The sequence below is a fragment of the Bos mutus genome, chromosome 4 (assembly GCF_027580195.1).
Source record: "Bos mutus isolate GX-2022 chromosome 4, NWIPB_WYAK_1.1, whole genome shotgun sequence".
NCBI lineage: Eukaryota > Metazoa > Chordata > Mammalia > Artiodactyla > Bovidae > Bos > Bos mutus.
The window spans coordinates 74,662,664-74,686,182 of record NC_091620.1 but is presented as its reverse complement, the minus strand read 5'-3'; the positions used below and the strand labels follow the sequence as shown (position 1 = coordinate 74,686,182).

Here is a 23,519-nt window from a genome sequence, read left to right as displayed (position 1 = left end):
CAGCTCAGAGGGCTTCTGCCATAGGATTGTAGATGTGCCATAGAACATACTGTTCCTCTCTTTAAAAAATTGTCTTTACAAATGGTAACTTAGCCAAAACTCCTATGTTTAAAAAAATAAATCACTTACCATTTGGCATAATCTTAATAGAGCACAAATTGCTATAAGCATATGGGAATCAATGTCATCATTTACTCTGTGACTATAAAAAATGTTTCTCTGTGCAGGCCTCTAAGAAAATCAAGGTAGGTATATAACCTTGACTTACCTTGCAGAAGGCCCCTAAGAATAAAAAGAGGAGTGAGTTTTTAAAATCAGTTTTTTATAACCTCAAAACTCTACCATGAAAGTAGAATGCTTTAGTTAAAAAAAAAAAACAAAAACCATTGCAGTGTTTATGTCACTGAGATAGGACCTTAAACAATGAGTTGGCTAATGTGGATTTTAATGACCCACCTCTGAACTATTGTTTATATGGACCAGCAATCATATTAGTATCAGGTGATAACAGAACATAAACCTACAGAAGTTGCTTCCAAATGTAAAAAATCATAATATTCATGCATTTCTTCGTCTTCTCACATATCAAATGATGCCTTTTTCATGAAAAACTCTTGTGTTCATATTATTCAACATCTTCATCATCAGTATTAAGGTATCTTGATTCGCCGTGCTTCAGGACAAGAAAATCCTCAGTCTTAAGTCTGTATTTTTCTAGAGCTTCACACAGTTTCGCTGGAGGCTCTAAATAATGCTGGCAAAGGGCAGAGAGAAACAAAAATGGAAAAAGATTAAGCACACCTATATTTGAGGGGATAGTTCAAACAAGATTTCAACTAAAATAAACCAACACAGCCCGCTTAAAATAATATCTTTGTTTCATTGAAAGATTAGCAGATGAGTCAATCACTTTCTAATATATAATCATTGTTGCTATAAGTGTCACACGTTTATCAATTTATCTAATACCATGTATATCAACTTTGGTGCCAGCTTAGATTGAACATTAGACTGCATGAACTCTGATCACTATTTTCCCTGCATGAAATTCCAGCCTAAATGGAACCAGTGCTAAAGAATTAAGTGTTACCAATATTGGGGGAGAATATAGAAACTTAGATTATAAGGAAGAGTATCTGTGTGTAAGCAAACTCTAGAGACGATATTTTTGGCTGCAGAAGGGCTGTCATCCCCAAGCCCCCGCCAGACACCACTTCTGTAGCCTGAGACGTGGAGAGGGAGCTGGAGAAGATTTGACAGTGGAGTTTCACTGTGCTTCCTCACCTTTTCACAGCTAAAAAGGAAGATAGCACACTACTGAAGGATGTTTCAACCTACTCAAATGTTTTCCAAATAAAACCACTTGAATGTGTTATAATTATTAAAGTAAAAGGTATAAGTCATTTCACCAGCTATTTCTCTTTTGAGTTAAAACTGTACATTGGATAGTGGCTATTTTATATCAAATAAAGGGGGAAAAAACAGCTGTTACAGAAAAGGTTTTTATTTTCTTTTTTTCAATTTCAATCAGAAAAGCTGTAAAAATGTGAAAGTTAAAAGCAGGAGTAAAAATCACCGGGTCTCTCCTCTGATCGCCAGCGGCGAGTCCGCTGCTGCCCTTCATGCAGTAGTGTCTTGTGAGCACCTGGAGTAGCCAGGTCAGGGCGCCAAATATGAGCGCTGGCCTTCCTGGAGCTTACATCCCAGTACACAGACAGGTAAGACGTGAACAAGGAAGAAAACAGTACTGGGGTGGGTGATGTGTTCTGGGGACAAAATAGTATCAGGTGGAGGTTTAATTTTAAATACAACCACCTAAGAAGATGGCAACACTTGAACAAACGCTGATGGAGTGCTGGGGTCCAGCCCCGGCTGATCCAGGGTATTCGAAGGAGAGACGGCATAGGCGACCTATTTATTTAAATATTTATCAAAGATATAAAGAGTAATAGAATGAGGATAGCTCAGTGAGGAAATTCAGTGGAGAAAAGAGGCTGAGTAGCTTGGTTTACGCAAGAGACCAATAAAACTTCAAGACAAGAAGTTTGCACCACTTACGTAGGCTGCAGGCGTCCTTCCGTTCTCCCAAAGGAGAGGAGACACTGAGGCCTCCCCAGTCGGATCTTAGAAGCCCAGGCATAATTAGTAAGCATGGTGGGTTCCGCGCTCCAGATGGAGACTCAGCCAGAGTGAGAGAGAGAGCGCGACATGGGGAGACCAAGTTTCGGTGAACAAGGCCCGCACTTTAATTTTCCAAAGTAGTTTTTATACCTTAAGTTGTGCATAGAGGATAATGGGGGAAGGGGTAGAGTCAATCAAGGACAGCAGTTCCTGATCCTAATCAAAGCCAGACTTTCAAACTTATCATATGCAAAAGTTCAGGTGATTTATATCATCTTCTGGCCAGGAGGCCTGTTAACATTTTAAGAAACTTATTTTTCTCTAAAGATGATTATTCCAAAGTCAGGAGCCACCCTCCAAAAGCATTAGATAAAGTTGCATTCCTAAAGGGCAAAGGTGTGGTGGGCTCAATCAAGAAAAGAGTTAACTCAAGGGTCCAAGGTTACAAACATTAAAGCTACTACTTACACCAATTATATTAATCAATACACTGCCAGGGACACAGCAGGTAAGGGATATGGAGACTTAGCAGCAAACACTGGCCCAATAAGTGAAAAACCCTTCACCAATACAATTTCTAATCAATCTTTTAACTACTCAAAGGAATCTGTGTTTAGACAGTTTGGAATATCCCCCCCTCCCCCCCTCACAGTTGGGAGGCTCTGAACAATCACATGTGGCCGGAAAAACCTATTCAGGCAGGCTAGAGGATTTCCAAAGGAGTTTGTAGGTTGAAACACTGTCACACCCAGGAATTATTAACTGGAGCTGTAAGCTAACTCTTTTTTCAGAGAGAGGTAGTTGGGGACAGCCCCCCGTAAAGTCAGAGGTGTAGGTGAAAGCACAAAGCAGAAAGTAGGCAGACTCTGGTTTTGGGGGTAGATGCTCGAGAATTTCCAGGGGGACTCCTGAGGCTCGATCCCGCCTTTGCGTATGCCGAGCCTCCTTCCTCATGACCTTTGTCATGGGCGGAGTTCCTCACGCTGGCTCCCGGCTGTGACAGAATTCCAGTTGAGCTATTCCAGATCCTGAAAGATGATGCTGTGGAAAGTGCTGCACTCAATATGCAATATGCCGGCTCCCGGCAATGGAGCAGACTGCAGGGGGCTTTACAGGCGACCCTTAGAATCACTGTGGCTTTGAAGAGAAGTGTCCTGATCTGGTTTAGGGGTAAAGGTCGCTGCCCTCTGCAGTGTGGAGAACAGACAGCAAGGGGCAATGTGGCACTGGTGAACGGGATAAGCAGCAGTCAGAGTCCAAATAGAGTCTGAAAGGTGAGCTGACTGCATTTGGAGAAAGTGGGACAGAGGATATACACGGTAAAGATTTTAGCCTGAGGAGCTGGAAGAAGGATTTTGCCATTTGCTGAGATACAAGAGAAACAAGTTTGAGGAAAGAACAGGAAGTTTGGAATGAAGCTTTTTAACTTTTAGTATGAAGTTTTTGTAACCTGGTGGACATCTAAGTGGAGAAAAGTAGGTAAATGTGGATTGTAGGGAAAATCCTAGGTTAGAGAGCTTACAGTGCAAAGACCGTGTTTAAAGGCATGAGACTCGTGAGATTCCCCCAGGGAGTAACCAGCTAAAGAGAAGGGGCCCCTGGACTATGGTGTCCTAACATTCTCACTGCTGGGAGGGAGAGGAGGAATCAGCCACAGACTATGAAGGGCCAGCCAGTGATGCAGTAGGAAAACCAGGCAAGTTTTCTGTGGTTTCAGATGTACAGATCTGCTAACAGCTACTGGCCACACTCAAGTTTTTTCCTCCCTGCTTGCTCACTTCTAGGTTTATTGGCTGTGTTCAGAGATGCGTTGCCACTGTCTGCTGAGTAACTGAGGTTAACTAAGCATTCGTTACCCTGTAGTCCTAGAAATAGCCACTTATTAAGGTTAGTTGATAACAGAAATCTACTCTTCATCTTTTCTTTGCACATAGGAGATTGCTGATATATCACCAGTAAAATATAACTTTAATAGCCCAAGAAGCTTTCCTTTGCAAAATTGTTTTTAAGAGATTTCAAAATGACGAAACTCTTCCCCACTTCCCCTGTGTTCTACAACTCTCAGCCAGTAACAAAACACTTACACAGTTATCTCACACTAATAATTTCTTTCCTAAACTGTAACTTTAGTTATAAGCTATAACTTCGTATGGATTTTGATGTTGCACTATCTCTGTGAGTTTCTTCACAGGTCAGTTCTTGGTTGCTTCAACCATCTAGAAGATAACTTGAGAAGCAGGCAAGAAAACTATTTTAGTGCAGGCACCTTAGTCCTGCAGGGAAGACAGAAATGCCCCATAGACCTGGGACCAAACAATATGTATTGATCAAGATAGCAGATCAGACATAAATATGAGTAAGTGGTGAAAGTTCCCAGCAGTCTGGACCCACTGAAGGCCAGGCACCAGCCCCAGAAAACTCAAACTGTTCCCTTTCGAAGATATAAGACACTCAAAATAGAGAGCCTGGTCATTTAAGAAGTTAACACATATTATGTAGTGCCTGCAGTTTGTCTCCACCAACACTAGTGACTTAAATGCTTAAATACATGTAAGAAACTCACTCAACACTCCTCAGGTTAAATATATCTACAGCGACCTCTGATTTAAGTCTTGCCAAGTCAAGGACATCCTTAAGTTGCTTATACTGTAGTAAGCAGTTACTACAACTATTTACATGCAGATCATTTTAAACTGTCTACAAAGCATAGACTAAATATCCTCCCCACAAATTCTTTATATTTAGCAAACTTGCAGTTGTCAGATTTACAGAACTAATGTCAAAAAGACTAAATGAGTTTGTGTTTTATGTTTCATTAAGAAGTAAAGGTGAAGGTTAGATTTTTAACAGGAGTAAGACTGAATAATACAATAACTCTTAAAGACTGAGGTTTTTCTCTCCTCTCAAGTTCCCATCTCAGTCAAGAGCATAACCATCTTCCCAGTTACTCAAGTTAAAAATCTAGGACTCATTTTTGACTCTTCTGTTTGCAGGGTTTAATAAAATACTACTACTTCATCTAAGTTGCCGAAATATATATGGAACATAAATAAGCGTACTTACATCTAAATTTATATACATACGGAACACGCGCACACATGGAATAAGACACTGCCACTAAATACAGCGGTAGACCTGTGTACTTGTGTTTCTCCAAGCACACAGAAACATACTCTCCTTCACCCTTCCTATGCCCTGTCGTTCAGCTATTGATTCTGTTGTGTCCCCCCAACAGTGTAGTTCAGGATAGTAGCACTGCAGAGGGGGAGTTTTGATGGGAGGGAGTAGACGGGGGGCAGGCAGTGTATAATTATGGAATAAGATGCAACCAGGGAGAAGGCAGGCCAGAAAAAGGACAGGGACAGGGAATGCTTAAAAAGCAGAGGACTCCTTGCAGAGGGGCCCTGGAATGTGGAAGGTGCCGCAGAGAGCAAGGAGCAGCAGCTCAGTTCACTTGTCCGTTTCTAAGTTTTGCTTAGGACAGGCCCTGGCTCCAGGAGAGGAGAGAAAGCTTTTTGCTAAGCTTCTGTTTGATCCCACAACTCTGCCTACTAGCAGAGGTCTAGGGTCCGGGTACCTTATAGGAAAATGAAGTCTTCTCTACTAGTCTAGGAATAAAACCACCATTTATTTACCCCAGTGCTTGGCACACAGCAGACACAGAATCAGTGTTTACTGGACAAATAACACTTCTGAAAAGTTCCAAGCTGTCCAGCCTTACTTCCCTGCTGCTCTTGATAGCATTCGTACTCCGGCTGAACTCACTGCTCACCATCTCCACGCCCACACTTCCCTCCTTGAGATGCCTTCTTCCTTACCTTCTCACAGCCAAGTTGAAATGTCATCTCTTCCATGAAGCTCTCCCTGACCCCTTCAATTAGTAACAGTCCCTGACTCTGAGACCCCTTCATCTGTCCCACTTTTTATAAGTTACTTTTAGAGTAATTCTGTACATATCTTGTATCTTCCATTAAACAAAAGTCTGCCTTAAGAGGAATGACATGATAATTCATTTTTCTATTTCCTAAGACCACACATATTTTTGGTTATATAAATAATTCAAAAGACCCCATGCAATGAAGAGGCTTTTTTCACTGTATATAAATATTGCTTTACTAATTAATAATTTACCACTGTAATTCACGTTGATGACTATGATGACCATACAGGTCCAGATTCTAGTCTGGTTTCTGAACACACTGCCAGGTGCACTGATGCCTGAATCCTATCCTATGTCAGACACACAATGAGTTACTGTGACCACAGTCGTACTTACCTCATTTGCTAAGGCAAAAGTTCCCCAGTGAATTGCCACAGACTTCTTTGCCTGAACATCTATGTGAATCTTTACAGCCTCTTCTGGGTCTACATGCTGGTACTTCATAAACCACCTTAGAAAACAGTAATTTATTAAATATGGCCTTTGAAGTATACACTACATTCTAATTACTGCTTCATCAACCTTTACCATTCTACACAGGAGTAAGTCACAGTAGTCAAAACCATCGCCCTCAGACCACTAAAATATTTTTTGTACAGACTGCTATACAGTAGGTAAGTCTGAAGCAAAACTCCCCTTTGACTACTAAGATTTTGTTCCACATGTATTTTCATTTTACTGAGGATTTATTCTGAAGAAATGTCTTATCTTAAAAAGATATCTTGCAGTCTTGGTGTTAATCAAAGAAGTGGAATAATGGGTAACAAGTTAAAAATCAAAACTTCAGTTGCAAAATAACCTGAATAACTTACAGAAACCGTTTTTAATATGCTAAAGTGAACAGCAAACAAAAATTACTGTATAATTTGTAATATCAGGAGCAAAAAAAAAAAATCCAATTTACTAATCAAGGATTTAATTAAACATCATACAACCAAAGATGAAGTGTGTGGTTTGGTAAGAAAAAAGGGGACTTTGGGGGACTGGACAGAGTGTAGAAATGCTGAGGCTGCCTCACGCCTGGGAAGAGCAGAGCTCTGGAGACAGGGGGCCTGGGCGTGAACCCTGGCTCTACGGATTCCTGGGAATGCCTTGGCAGCCACTTCAAATTCTCCAGCTTGCATCTTCCTTGTCTGTGAAATAGTAGCTATTCCCACTTCACAGGAGTGTTGTGAGCATTAAACAAGACAGAGTTTATTCAAAGCATCAAATACAGCACCAACTTAGTTGATAAAACCAGCACTTTCAGGACAAAGAATTATTTCTGATAAGTAAAATGTACTATCTACAAGTAAATCCTCTGCTTTCCCAGCCACCACTTTAGAAAAACAAGTGTCTTCACATTATTTATATCCTGGGTCTGCTACTGTCAGCTGATTTGCAGTTAAAACTCAGCGATCTGGCTCCAGCAGGGAGCTGCTCTGGTTTTTAGAGACATTCTGGAAAAGCCAGTCTAGCAACAGCACAAGGGGTGTTACCGATGGTGAGGAGCTGCAGGGCTCAGGACAGAGCCCCTGTGTTCTGCTCAACAGCAGATGAGAGAAACACTTGCTCTGCTCTATCTCCTGACACTCAGAAGTCAGGGCAGGATGAAAACAGTTTCTACTGGTTCTGCTGTAGAATCAGGTGTTTCTACTGATTTTTTGAAACTTGTACTTCAAATCAAAGAAATACACATACTCCTTTCTACCTTCATGTTTGTCTGAAATAAATTAAAAATGTTCACTCCGGTATAAAAATTAAAAACTTAAAATCCTACCTGACTTGGATAGGAAACTTGATGACAGGGATCCCAGATGTAAGGATGAAAGCATTCTAAGATCATTGAAAATCATTTTGGGTGTAATCGTCTTACATTTATAGACTACTTTGAAATGTTGCTGATAACATTACTTCTAAAACTTTAGTACTGACCAGATAACTGGATTGCAGAGTAGAGGCTACCATGATTTAATTATTTAGAGCAAATACTGTCCCCTCCCCGATCCTTCTCCCATCTTAGGAACAAGACAGCTACAATGCAAGCAAGAAGGGGAATTATATGAGTGCATTTGTGTACTTAAGCTGTACACATTGTATCATCACCTATATATATGACACATGTATCTTGCTACATACGAAACCTTATTTTCACAATTACATATAAGAAGTAGTCTAATATACTAAGAAGATATATTGAATAAGGATCAATACCATAGAAAACTGATGTGTAAACAGGTTGATATTCTGAGATTTCATAGAGTTCAGAATTAGAAGTATGTGGAAAAGGGAAATTCTGGCAATGTTACTGGTTCATAATAGTTTTTAATAAGGTAAAACTAGTTCCTTAAATGAAGAAACTAGGGGAAAGAAGGGAGAAATAATGGTTTCGATGAACTTAAAAAAAGTTTTAAGTATAACAAAATCAGAACAAATGGTCAGACTTGCTCAGTTCGTCTGTGCCCGTGTTCTTCTTTGTAGGACTGCCTACATACAATGCCATCCTACATACCACTGTCTGCATACATGACCTACATACACATGCACCTTAGAAAATAAAACATTTTTAAAATTAGCCCTTCCTTATCTCATTATTTTCAGTGTTTATTTTCTCTTCACATGTACAAATCAACCACAGTCCATGGAAATCGAACCAAGTTCTTTGAAATCACTTCTTTTTTTCTTTAAATAGTGTTAAGGAAAAGATAGGCAGTGGAGGGGTCTCAAATGCTAGTGTGACCTTTATCTGCTCTGAAGTCAGGTGATGAGCGCAGAGGTTGGAAGGCCAGTGAAACCATGAGTCGTGAAACTGTGTCTTGACCCGACTGACTGCATTGCTCACTGAAGTGAGACCATCGCCAGGACTGATGCTGAAGGCCAAGTCCTTGCTTTTTCGGCCCTCAACACAGGGCAGGAATGGGGGCAGTCCAGTCATGGAGCAAAAGGTGGTTCTTTCTATAAGGAGAGTACCTTCCACATGAGGCAAAGCTGGGGTCAGATTTGATTATCAGCTGATGGGTTTAACTTTAGTCGGAATAGTACATGAACTTTGTGCTAGGTATAGTAATTCTTTAAACTGTGGTGTTTTTTTTATTTGGCAATATAATTTCTGATTTTGAATAATTTAACTGATAATGACTAATTAAAATGGTTTAAAATTTAAAAAAAAATTTTAACTGAGTCTGACGCACAAGCCCCTACCCAATGTATAACAAAGACCACCCATAAAATCCCAGATTACATGTATCATGACTACTTTGAGCCCAGTTGATTTACCATTTAGCAGGAATGCTTTCTCTGGACACCTACATACCTTGGTTCATACGCGCCAATGGGAATAGCTGCAAGGTCAAAAGGGCCAAATCTTTTTCCTATCTCTTCAAAAGCAGAGCAATAACCAGTATCTCCTGCGAAAAAAAATCGGTTCCAAGGCCCCAAGACAGACCAGCTGCCCCAGAGAACCTTGTTGTCATCCATCAGGGTCCTCTTACACCAGTGCTGGGAAGGCGTGAACACAAAGGTGACCTTGTCATGTCCGGGGACACAGTTCTCCTCCCACCAGTCCAGCTCGATCACATTCTCACAGCCGCATTTCTGCATCCAGTCCAGGAGCCCCAAGGGCACAAACCATCTCAACTCGTTACCGAATCGCTCATTGAGAGCGATGACAGAATTGCAGTCCAGGTGGTCGTAGTGGTTGTGGCTGACAAGGACCGCGTCTATCCGGGGCAGCTCCTCGACAGTGCATGGGGCACGACGAAACCGCTTGGGACCCATGCGCTGCGATGGGGAGGCCCGAGCACTGAAGATGGGATCCGTGAGCAAGATGAGCTCGTCCATTTCCACCATCACTGTTGCGTGTCCCAGCCATGTGACTCTTAACCCAGCTCCCCTCACTCCAGCTTCTTCAGGGTCATCAATAAAATACGGCTTAAGCACCGGGAGTTCTTTATCAAGCTATGTGTACAAAGAAAGAAAGGCAGCAGTTATATTTAAAAACAAACAGAAGGTATATATCATCATGAGCACATTTTGACCTAAATTATAGAGAGAAGGGTTATTTGAGAAGAACTGAAGTCATTTGATAAATCTTTTTTCTTTTGCTTTTCTACTGAAAATGCATACTTCTTTGTGAATCAGACACAGTAATCACTAGATAGTAATGTAAGATCTTACTCGCAAATACAGCTGACAAAGGGAAAATTAAATTTAAAACTTGGAGTACTGCTGACTTTCCTAAATATTTGTAAAGGCTCTCTTCTGTAAGTGCCAGAAGCTCAGCTAATGCAAAACTGCCTCTGGAGGTCAGCCTCTAGAAATAGTAAAGAAAACCTTTGACAACATAACTGCAGATCCTGGATCTCTTATGAACCTAACTTTCTGAGTACACAGAATTCAAAGCAGAGGACTGTGATCACACTGCTGGACAATCACACGCAAAGATGATTCTCCTCATTCTTTTCCTTTGAAGTTTTCTACCACTAGTCAAACCAAAGTGAAATGTGGTCCTGACGTGATAAGATGATCACTTTTGGGGGTAAGCAGGTGTGAACCAATAACTACAACAGATGTGTTAAGTACTATACCTTAGGTTATTCTACATTTAATCCTTGGGTTAAGCAACAAGAAGCTGTGTTTTAGGGTCATACATGTGTGCACGCTGTCACTTCAGTCATGTCTGACTTTGCGACCCTATGGACAGTAGCCCGCCAGGCTCCTCTGTCCAGGGGATTCTCCAGGGATGAATACTGGAGTGGGTTGCCATTTCCTTGGCCAGGGCATCTCCCCAACCCAGGGATTGAACCCACATGTCCAGCAGCTCCTGCACTGCATGTGAGCTCTTTACCGCTGAGCCGCCAGGGGAGCTCGTTTTAGGGTCATATTCCTGGGTTCTATAAAACTTCCACAAACTGCGCTTTGCTGTTCTGCCACTGAGCTGCACTGAGGTCTCTCCCAGGAAGCCACTCGTGAAACTTGCCAAGTATGTCCCATGAGGCTGTCTTTAGAACTGGGTACCCACTCAACCTCCACCCCACCTTCCCACTCACCTCAGAAACATTACTTTCAATTCCCTGAACCAGGAAAAGCTCTTCTTTTCCAGAGCAATTTGCTTTACTCATTTGATTGTCACTGGGAGAAAATTCATGCTTCAATTTTTGCTTGGACTAGGAATTTCAAAGTAAAAGCTGAAGCTGTGCCATCCATGTGTAGGATGGAACAGGGAAGTACACTTCAGCAGGAAGTGATGGAAAAGGTTTCTGTCCTAACTTAATCTTGAAACTTTATTGTTCTACCCTAATTGTCCACTTCCTCTTCTATGTTTATCTATCTGTCCAACCACTATGAGAACGGTATAGAGAGTCCTTAAAAAAATTAAAATTAAAACTGCCATATGACCCACCAATCGCCCTACAGGGCATATACCCCAAGGAAACCAGAATTGAAAAAGACAGATGTAGGCCAGTGTTCATTGCAGCACTATTTGCAATAGCTAGGATGTGGAAGCAACCTAGCTGTCCTTTGAGAGATGAATGGATAAGGAATTTATGGTACATACGCAAAGTGGAACATTACTCAGCTATTAAAAAAACAAAAGACCACGCATTTCAGTCAGTTCTAATAAGGTGGGTGAACTTAAAGCCTATTATACAGAGTTAAGTAAGTCAGACAGAGAAAGACAGACCGTACAGTAAAGCATACATGGAATCCTGAGAGACAGAACCAACGATCCCACATACGGGGCAGCAAAGGAAACACAGATGGAAAGCAGGCATAAGACTTCTGGACTCTGCAGGAGGCAAGGCTGGGATCATGCATTATAGCAGCACTGAAACATACATTAGAATCTGTAAAATACATGCCCACTGCAGGGTAATGTGTGGAGCACGGCATGCAAAGCCGGTGCTCCGTGAAAATCTGCAGGGACGGGCTGGAGAGGGAGGCGCGAGTGGGGTTCAGGATGGAGGGGACACATGTGCCTACAGCCAATTCACAGTGATGTCTGGCAAAAAAGAAAAAATCAGAATATTTTAAACTAATTATCCTCCAAGTAAAATGAATAAACTAAAACACACAAACATAAGAGGAACACACCAGCACTCATCAGGATAGAAATGCCACTGGTAACTGCAATGGGGGATCACCTTGGAACAGTCGAAGAGTGTCCACTATTAAAAACTCTATGATCAATCCTAGAAAGGAGCTGGTTAAAAGGAAACACACTAGCCATATTCTCCGAAGGGAAACCAGGAAAGCTACCAAAGGAGGATACTATGAAGGTTCTATGAATGGTAAGCAGACCTACATTTGATCTGTATTCACACCCGGGGCTTATATCCGAAAGAAACACTAATTAATATATATGCACGTCACATTCACTGCAACATGCTGTCCACACCTGGAAGCCAGCAACAAACTGGCCATCAGCACAGGATGGTTCAGGAAGATGGGGTACACAGAAGGGAAAATTACTCAGCCATGAAACTCCATGAAATCAGACATTTACAACAAAAATTCTCACATGACCAAAAACGAGAAACTGTACTAGAATACCATATGACCTGCAAGTGCTATCTGACCAAAGATACAAACACATCGATTTCTAAAGGGAAACAGACTCACAAACGTAGAAAAGAAAATTAGGGGATCAAAAGGGAAATCCTGGGAGGAAAGAATAAACAATCTATTTGGAATTAACACCTACAGTAACACTCACAGATCTAAATCAGTAAGAAACCTGGCCCAACTGGCTGGCACAGAGAAACTTCTTAACACTGGAATAACCTACATGGGACAAGACTCCAAAAAAGACTAGGTGTTCACATCACGGTATGTGAATCGAGATGCTTGTCCCCTAAAGCATCAGCGTTAATCAACAGTAGTCCCACATGAATGAAAAACGACAATCTACGACGGAAAGAAGCTGACTCAGTTCCCATGCCTGGCTCCTCAGGCCTCGTACTTCCTCCCTGGAGCCTGAGCTGGCTGCATCCTAATGTTGCAGTCATGGGGCTCAGGGAGCTGGGACCCATGTGGTAAGAGAGTATCCCCTTTGGACCTGTCCTGTCTGGAACCTCAGGATGGGACCAGACTGTCCTGATGCAGGAGGGTCACTGGACAAGAAAGGTAAGCAAGGACTGGAAAAACACGACTGACTCTGGGCTGCATAGCTTTGCAACATCACCTGGCTTCCAGACATCCTGGTGCTCCAGGGTCCCCACAGAAGAGACCCTTGGAGACCCTAGCCCAGAAGATAGAAACCTCAGCACCAATCCTTGGCATAAGCTGACATATGTTCAGAGTGAAGGGTAAGGGGTGGAAGTACTGAGACATTCCAGGGCATTTCTTCTGGCACCGGGCGTTTCCAGGAACAAGCCAGGAGCAGGTTTCCTAACGCCTCCTGGCCCTATTAAACCACTGCTAGGACTGCGAAAATGCTGCCGCCTTGTGGACACTAATATAAGTACCACTGGAAAACCAGTGCTCTTTTGAATTGCACCAGAAAGCCTGCAAAGCTTTTTTTAATTTAATTTAATTTTTTAATTTTACAATATTGGTTTTGTGAGAAAGTCTGCAAAGCTTTTAATCACCTGGAGAAATTTGCAGGTTCCTTGGAGGAGGAAAAGGCAACCCACTTTGGTATTCCTGTGTGGAAAACCCCATGGACTGAGGAACCTGGAGGGCTACGGTCCAGAGGGTTGCAAAAATTCGGAGGAGTAGCATGCAGGCAGGTAACTGAAAGAAAATTCAAAACAGGGCTAAACTTCAGGAAGCCCATTTAAAGAGGGAGATTTTTCTCAGGCTTTTACTAAAAGACAAATACTAAAGATGCTCAGTATCCATTAGTAGATAAGTTCAAATGTTAACTACAATGAAGGGTCACCTCAAACCAGAGGAGCCATCACTAAAAACTCTACACACAGTAAATGCTGGGGAAGGTGTGGGGAAAAGGAATCCTCCTAGCCTTCTGCTCGAAAGGTAAACTGGTAATAGTCACCACAGAGGACACTATGCAGGTTTCTTAAAACACTAATTATTGCTCCATTTGATCTGTAATCACACACCTGTGCTTGTATCAGAATGAAACTGGAATGAGAAGACATGGTCACCTGAAGTTTCATTGCAACATGCTTTCAAGAGCTAAGAACTGGAAGCCAGGCCCCAGCTGTTCACCATCAAACAGATATAAGAGGAAGACATCAAACGGATATAAGAGGGGGCACTTGGCCGTGACACACACTGAAGTGAGTCCGGTCACAGTGGACGGGAAACACGAGGAGCAAGTCAGAAAGAGCACTAGCACGTGCTGTCACCCCAAGAACAATCTGAAAACTGAAACAAAAACACCAATTTGTAAGATAGAAACAGACTCACAGGCTCAGAAAGAGACATTTAGGGTTACCAAAAGGGAAAGCTGGGAGAGAGAGATAACCTTGCAGTTTGGGATGAACATCTGGACACTGACAGGTATAAAATAGGAAAAAGGACCCCCTGCCAGGCTCCTCCATCCATGGGATTCTCCAGGCAAGAATACTGGAGTGAGTTGCCGAAACTTTTCCAGGGGATCTTCCCAACCCAGGGATCAAACCCGGGTCTTTCCACACTGCAGGCAGACGCTATCATCTGAGCCACCAGGGAATCTCAAAAGGGAAAAAAGCTGACTTTATTCCCCACATGCCTGGCTGTTTGGGGCTGGTATTTCATCCCTGGTATCTGAGGCTGGATCCTAAGGCAGGACTCTCATGGGGCCCAGGGAGCTGGGAAGGATGCACCAAGAAAGCAACCCCCTTGGACCTGTGGTGCCGGGAACCTCAGGCTGGGACGAGACTGTCTTAGTGCAGAAGGGCCATCCAACAAGTAAGCTAACAGCTAAGTGCATGGAAAACAAGTCAGACCCCCTGGGATGCAAGAGCTTTGAAAAGTCAGCTAGATGCTACATCTCCTGGGGTTCAGGGACCACACCTCTGGTCCCCTTCCTTGGAGACCCCACCACAGAGGACAGCAACCTCAGCACCCATCCTTGGCATAAGCCGAGATGTGTCCCAGGGTTAAGGGCAAGGGGTGGAAGAATTGAGACAGCATCTCTTCTGGCACCCGGGGTTCCCAGGAACAACCCAGGAGCAGGTCTCACCCTAGTCGCCTTGTTCCCTGTAGAACCAGTGCCTGGAACGGGCAAATGCTGCTGCCTGTAACAGTACCTGGAAAACTAGTGCTGAGGTGGACTGCCGCATAAGACCTGTGGCTTTGCAGGGAACCTCCCCTAGAGAAATGCACTGTAGGTAATGACGAGGAAATACAAAACAGGGTGAATTTCAGGATATGCAGTGAGGTAACTTTTAGTCATAACGTTCTATCAGGGGAAAAAAAAAAGCCTAGGAGCACCTCCATAGCTCATTAGTGGAGAAATGCAAATTCTAGCTGTAATGAGGGATCACCTCCCAACATTCAGAGTGGCCATCATTAAAACCTTTACAAATGACAAATGCTGGGGAGCCCTCCTAGCTCGTTCCTCAGAAGGTGAAGTGGTAAGAGCCACCAGTCAGACACTATGGAATCCCTTAAAAAATAATTAGAGCTAAATTATCTGTAATCTCACTCCTGGGCACATATCTGAAAGAAACTATAAAACTTTGTACACATGAAAATTCACTGCAACACGATTTCAATAGCCCAGACTCGGAAGTCAAGACCAAACCGTCCATCACCAAAGAGATGCATAAGGAAGACAGGGTCCATATATACAAGGGAATATTACTCAGCTATGAAACAGAATGAATCAGACCACTTACAATGATAGTGATGCCTCTGGAAAAGCTCATACTATGAGAAGCAAGTCAGATAAGGACCAGTAGCATATGAAAGCACCTCCACGACCCATCTAAAAACGGATACAAATCCATCAATTTGTAAAACAGACTCACATCTCAGTATTTCTGAATCAAGGTGCTTCACACCTAAAACAAACATAACCATATTAATTAACTCTACTTCAACATGAGAACCCCATGAACAGTATGAAAAGGCAAAAAGATATGACGCTGAAAGATGAGCCGCCCCCGGGTCGGCACGTGTCCTATATGCTACTGGGGAAGGGCGGAGAAATAGCTCCAGAAAGAATGAAGAGCTGAGCCAAAGTAGAAATGATGCCCGGTTGTGGATGTGTCTGGTGGTGAAAGTAAAGTCGACTGCTGTTAAGAACAATACTGTACAGGAACCTGGAATGTTAGGTCCATGAATCAAGGTAAATTGGAAGTGGTCGAACAGCAGATGACAAGAGTGAACATCAACATTTTAGCAATCAGTGAACTAAAATGGACTGGAATGGGCGAATGTAATTCAGATGGCCGTTATATCTACTATGGGGGGAAAAAATCCCTTAGGAGAAATGAAGTAGCCCTCATAGTCAACAAGAGTCCTGAAAGCAGTACTTGGATGCAGTCTCAAAAATGACAGAATGATCTTGGTTCGTTTCCAAGGCAAACCACTCAACATCACAGTAATCCAAGTCTATACCCCAACCACGGATGCCGAAGAAGCTGAAGTTGAACAGTTCTATGAAGGCCTACAAGACCTTCTAGAACTAACACCAAAAAAAGATGTCCTTTTCATCAGAGGAGATTGGAATGCAAAAGCAGGAAGTCAAGATACCTGGACTAACAGGCAAGTTTAGCCTTGGAGTACAAAATGAAGCAGGGCAAAGGCTAACAGTTTTGCCAAGTGAACACACTGGTCATAGCAAATACCCTCTTCCAACAACACAAGAGATGACTCGACACATGGATATCACCATATGATCAATACCAAAATCTGATTATATTCTTTGCAGCTGAAGATGAAGAAACTTCACACAGTCAGCAAAAACAAGCCCTGAAATAATTGTGGCTCAGATCATGAGTTCCTTATTGCAAAATTCAGACTTAAACTGAAGAAAGGAGGGAAAACCACTAGGGCTTCAGGTATGACCTAAATCAAATCCCTTATGATTATACAGTGGAAGTGAGAAATAGATTTAAGGGATTAGATCTGGTAGACAGAGTGCCTGAAGAACTATGGGCAGAGGTTCGTAACACTGTACAGGAGGCAGTGACACAAACCATCCCCAAGAAAAAGAATTGCAATAAAGCAAAATGGTTGCCTGAGGAGGGCTTACAAATAGCTGGGCAAAGAAGAGAAGTGACAGGCAAAGGGGAAAGGGAAAGATAATACCCAACTAAATGCAGAGTTCCAAAGAACAGCAAGGAGAGATAAGAAAGTGTTCTTAAGAGAACAATGCAAAGAAATAGAGGAAAACAATAGAATGGGAAAGACTAGCGATCTCTCCTGAAGCAGGCAATGGCACCCCACTCCAGTACTCTTGCCTGGAAAATACCATGGACAGAGGAGCCTGGTAGGCTGCAGTCCATGGGGTCGCTAAGGGACACGACTGAGAGACTTCACTTTCACTTTTCACTTTCATGCATTGGAGAAGGAAATGGCAACCCACTCCAGTGTTCTTGCCTGGAGAATCCCAGGGACGGGGGAGCCTGGTGGGCTGCCGTCTATGGGGTCACACAGAGTCGGACACGACTGAAGCAACTTAGCAGCAGCAGCAGTAGCAGCAGCAGTGATCTCTTCAAGAAAATTAGAGATACCAAGGAACATTTCGTGCAAAGATGGGCACAATAAAAGACAGAAATGGTATAGACCTAACAGAAGCAGAAGAGATTAAGAGGAGTTGGGAAGAATACACAGAAGAACCGTACAAAAAAGATCTTAATGACCTGGATAACCACGATAGTGCAGTCACTCATTTAGAGCCAGACATTGTGGAGTGTGAAATCAAATGGGCCTTAGGTAGCATTACTACGAACAAAGCTAATGGAGGTAGTGCGATTCCAGCTGAGCTTTTTCCTAAAAGATGATGCTGTTAAAGTGCTACACTCAATATGCCAGCAAAATTGGAAAACTTAGCAGTAGCCTCAGGACTGGAAAAGGCAAGTTTTCATTCCAATCCCAAAGAAGGGCAATCCCAAAGAATGTTCAAACTACAACACAACTGTGCTCATTTCACACATTAGCAAGGTAATGCTTGAAATCCTTCAAGCTAGGCTTCAGCAGTACATGAAACAAGAACCTGCAGATGTATGAGCTGGATTTAGAAAAGTCAGAGGAATCAGAGATCAAATTGCCAACATCTGCTGGATCATAGAAAAAGCAAGGGAATTCCAGAAAAACGTCTACTTCTGTTTCACTGACCACGCTAAAGCCTTTGACTGTGTAGATCACAACAAACTGTGGAAAATTCTTAAAGAGATGGGAATATCAGACCACGTTCCCTGCCTCCTGAGAAACCTGTATGCAGATCAAGAAGCAACAGAACCGGACATGGAACAGACTGGTTCAAAATTAGGAGATGGATACATTAATGCTGTACATTGTCACCCTGCTTATTTCATTTCTATGCAGAGTACATCATGCAAAATGCCAGGCTATATGAATCACAAGCTGGAATCAAGATTGCTAGGGGAAATATCAACAATCTCAGATATGCAGATGACACCACCCTTTTGGCAGAAAGTGAAGAGGAACTAAAGACCCTCTTGATGAAGGTGAAAGAACAGAGTGAAAAAGCTGGCGTAAAACTCAACATTCAAAAAACTAAGATCATGGCATCCAGTTCCATCACTTTATGGCAAATGATGGGGGAGGGGATGAAAACAGTGATAGACTTTATTTTCTTGGGTTCCAAAATCACTGCAGATGGTGACCACAGCCATGAAATTAAAAGACGCTTGCCTCTTGGAAGGAAAGCTATAGCAAACCTAGACAGTGCATTAAAAAACAGAGACATCACTTTGCTGACAAAGGTCCGTCTAGTCAAAGCTATGGTTTTTACAGTAGTCATGTATAGATGTGAGAGCTGGACCGTAAAGAAGGCCAAAGAACTGATGCCTTCGAACTATAGTGCTGAAGACTCTTCAGAGTCCCCTGGACAGCAAGATCAAACCAGTCAATCATAAAGGAAATCAACCCTGAATATTCATCAGAACGAATGATGCTAAAGCTCCAATACTTTGGCCACCTGATGCAAAGAGCAAACTCATGGGAAAAGACCTCATGTTGCAAAAGACTGAGGGCAGGAGGAGAAGGGGGAGACAGAGGATGGTTGGATGGCATCGTCAACTCAATGGACATGAGTCTGAGCAAACTCAGAGATAGTGAGGGACAGGGAAGCCCTGTGTGCTGCATTCATGGTGTCACAAACAGTCAGACATGACTGAACAACAACAACTCCAACATAAAACTAAAAATTAAATGACGACCTAAAAAGGAAAGAAGCAGACTCTATTCCCACCTCATGCCTGACTTTTCAGGGCTAGTATTTCATCCCTGGAGCCTGAGAGATTATAAAGCTGGACTGTCATGGGGCTCAGGGAGCTGGGAAGGACATGCCAAGAGAGTAACCCCCTTGGACCTGTGGTGCCTTGTACCCTGTAATGAGACCAGAATGTCCTGATCCAGGAGGGCCATCGGAAAACTAAGCTAAGCTAAGTGCAGGGAAAACACGACAGACTTCGTCGTTGCAATAGCTTTGAGAAGTCACCTGGCCTCCATGTCTCCTGGTGCTCCAGGCATTCCCACCTACAGCCTCCTTCCTTGGAGTCCCCACCTACAGAGGACAGCAAGCTCAACACAGCACTTTGGCAGGGGCTGAGATCTGCCCCAGGCTGAAGGGTAAGAGGTGACAGCATCGAGACGTAGCCCAGGTGGGTGTTTCTTCCAGCACCGTGGGCTCCCACTAACAACCCAGGAGCAAGACTTGCCCTCATCTTCTAGTTGCCCTTAGTGACCAGTGCTGGGAAAGAAGAGATGCTGCTCCTTTGTGGACACTTCCCAAAATAACAACTGGAAAACCAGGAGTGAGGAACTGCATCGCAAGGCCCGCAGAGCTACTGTATTCATGGCTTTCCCTCATGCAATGTGCTGTCCAAGGCAATCAAGAAGCTCTCAAGAAGCTCATTTCAACTGGCAAATATTACTCACAAGGCTCTTTTAAGGAAAAAAGCCCAGGAATAGATGCTCAACGTCACTCGCCATTAGAGAAATGCAAATCAAAAGTATAATGAGGTATCATCTTGCACCAATCAGAATCACCAACATCAAAAAGTCTACAGAGAATAAACGTGGGAGGGGGCCTTCCCTGGTGGCTCAGTGGGAAAGAATCTGCCTGTGCATGCAGGACACATGGGTTCAATCCCTGGTCCAGGAAGACCCCACATGCCTCAGAGCCACTAAACCTGTGTCCCAGGTCTACTGAGTCTGAGCTCTAGGGCCCGGGAGCTGCAAATACTGACCCCACGTGTCGCAACTACTGAAGCCCGCTCACCTAGAGCCCGGGCTCCTCAAGAGAAACATCCGCAATGAGAAGCCCACACACTACAACGAGAGAGCAGCCCCTCTGCTCTCTGCAACTGAGGAAAGCCTGTGCAGCAATGAAGACCCAGTACAGCCAAAATTGAATGAACAAATACATAAAATTTAAAAATAACAAAGCATAAATAGTGGAAAGGCCATGAAGAAAAGGGAACCCTCCTGTGTTAACTGGTAACAGCCTTTATGGAGAACAGTATGAAGGCTCTTTAAAAACTAACAGTATCAAGCTATATACCCGGCAGTACCATCCAGGGTGTCTATCAGAGAAATCCGTAATTTGAAATGACAAACGCGTCCCAACAGTCACCGCAGCACTATTCACAGCAGCAGCACACGGATTCAGCCAAAATGTCCATCAACAGATGAAGAAGACAGATGAAGATAGGTAAGGAATATGTGGTGCAGATCCATATAAGGGAATATATACTCAGCCATTAAAAAAATTGAAATTATGCCATCTGCAGCAATGTACATGGCCCTTCCAATGACCATACTGAGAGAAGGAAGTCAGAGAAAGACAAATAAAATCTGGTATCACTTTTAGGTATAGTTAAGGAAAAATGATACAAATGGAGTTATTTGCAAACAGATAGACTCGCAGACTTGGAAAGCTCAGTGGTGGCTGCTGTAGGCACAAGAAAACCTGGCAGTGAAGGATAAATTAGGAGTTTGGGGTTAACATGTAGATACCATTAAATATAAAACAGATAATCAGCATGGATCTCTGTAAGGAATAGGGTACTCTTGTCACTATTTCGGTAATACCTACATGGCAAGAAGCTTGTAAATTAACTCTGCTGCTGCTGCTAAGTCGCTTCAGTCATGTCCGACTCTATGCGACCCCAGAGACGGCAGCCCACCAGGCTCCGCCATCCGTGGGATTCTCCAGGCAAGAACACTGGAGTGGGTTGCCATTTCCTTCTCCAATGCATGAAAGTGAAAGGTGAAAGTGAAGTCACTCAGTCATGTCCGACTCTTCGAGACCCCATGGACTGCAGCCCACCAGGCTCCTCTGTCCACGGGAGTTTCCAAGCAAGAGCGCTGGAGTGGGGTGCCACTGCCTGCTATATTTTTAGAGGCTGTGGCCCAAATACCAGGAAGGAATTTTACCCAACAGGTAGCCCACCCATCTTGGCCTCCTGCCCTAAGCCCCTCTTCTCACAGCTTGACTCCACGTTTCTCTTCATACCGGGTTTTCTAGAAGAAACAAAAATGTTCTTGTTCCTCCCATCCACAAAGTTTAAACATACAATAAGGTTTTATTTATTAATCTCCTGACTCACTCTTAAAAAGTGCTGGGAAAATATTATTCATGCTAATTCTGTTAATTAGGATTAATAGTACACACATTCCATGGCATTGAAGTGACAATATGGGTTGTGTTTTGTTTTTTAATCCCATATCCTTTAAAGAAAAATGGACACACTTACCTAAAAGATCCAATGTCGCCACCACCCACTTACTCCCACCTCCTGCCTCACTGTGGATCAAGCCTTCAGGGATGTCCCCACTCTTTTCCCACCCACTTCCCACTTCCAATCCCATCCACTTCCTATGTCTACTTCCTTATCTCTCAATTCCCCACAATGTCTGACAGGACAGGCATTGCTGGAAGAGACAGGACAAGGTGGGTTAGGAGGAATAGAGCGGCAAGAAACTAAGAGAAGAAAGTCCTACTGCAATTAGGAGCCGCCCACTCCCAGCCAAAGTGAAATCTCATTCATCTAATAAACTGTGGGCCAAAGTTTGTTTCATCGTAAGTATAACTGGAATATTGAAAGGCCAGGAACCTACTCTCAATTTTTAAAGGAATGGAAGGTTTTTTGATGATTTCTTTTAAAATTTTAGCAGCTTTATCCAAGAATGAAGAACCAAGCACTCTAGGCTTAACCCTCATAATCCATATTCCAAAGCACGGGTTAGTACAATCTGGAACACGTCATGCACTCTCACCTTTTGTGACCTTCTTCATGCCACCATCCACTGGGAAAACCATTGCCAAATACTTTTTATCTTTCTAGGCCTACCTCAAAGATCATCTCTTCTATAAAACCATTTCCAATCCCACCAGTCAGAATCAACAACTTCCTTCCCTGAACTTTTAAGACATTCTGTTCCTACTTCCAGCTGCTACCGGATCAGAGCTAGTTACACACACGTGCACTCTGCGGCTCCACTATGAATGTGAAGGTACCTTATTCATGTCATCTCTCCACAACCTTATCCTATAAAAGGGCTCGATTACCTAATTGGAGTGTCATAATACAATTTACAGCAAAGTTAAGGAATACATATATTAAGAGCAAATACACAGGACTTCCCTGGTGCCTCAGTGGTAAAGAATCTGCCTGCCAACACAGGAGACACGGGTTTGATCCCTGGCCTGGGAAGATCCCACATGCCGCAGAGCAACGAAGTCTGTGCAACACAACTATTGAGCCTGTGTTCTAGAGCCTGGGAGCTGCAACTCCTCAGCCCACATGCTGCAATTACTGAAGCCCAAATGCTCTAGAGCCTATGCTCTGCAACAAGAGAAGCTGCTGCCAACGAGAACCTGGGCACCGCGACTAGCAAGCAGACCCAGCTTGCCACAGCCAGAGAAACACCCACACAGCAAAGACGACCCAGCCCAGCCAAATAAATCAATAATTTTTTTTTAAAAAAAAGAGCAAATACACAGCACTTGGAAGACAAACGCTACCTCTTTGGAGCATGGAACGCTGCTGTGATCTCTTTCCGTTATCACCCATCTGAGAAGACTTGGAATAGAGGGATTTTTCCACGTTGGCCAAGGGTTAACAAATCTCCCATCCTTTCCTTTCTTTGATTTAGTTACATCTTCTTCTAGTCTGTAATCCAGTTTGAAACTCTTCCTGGAAAACCTAGAAGAATCACTTCCTCCAGAATTTTCGTGAATTTTGGCGCTTTCTTACTGCTTCTTTAGGATACTGGTTACTTGTCATCAGGAGCTGGTTGGTTTCATTTTCATCCATGTTCTTTGGTGAAGACCTAAAAACAAAGAAAGCAGAGGGGAGAAGAATATACTGAGTTTTAACATAAAGAAGTT

At 43.1% G+C, this 23,519-nt stretch overlaps 2 protein-coding genes across 3 annotated transcripts in view; one reads left to right on the top strand and one right to left on the bottom strand.

Annotated features, from left to right (window-relative positions):
* ARMC10 (armadillo repeat containing 10) overlaps nucleotides 1-23,519 on the top strand; it is a 123,625-nt gene that overhangs the window by 63,391 nt on the left and 36,715 nt on the right. The gene's annotated exons all lie outside the window — the stretch shown is intronic.
* Nucleotides 306-23,460, bottom strand: NAPEPLD (N-acyl phosphatidylethanolamine phospholipase D). The gene is given in 5 exon segments (XM_005895252.3): nucleotides 306-754; nucleotides 6,398-6,512; nucleotides 9,354-9,997; nucleotides 23,154-23,364; nucleotides 23,366-23,460. Coding segments are annotated over 5 exon segments (1,179 nt in total). The 5' UTR covers nucleotides 23,446-23,460; the 3' UTR covers nucleotides 306-625.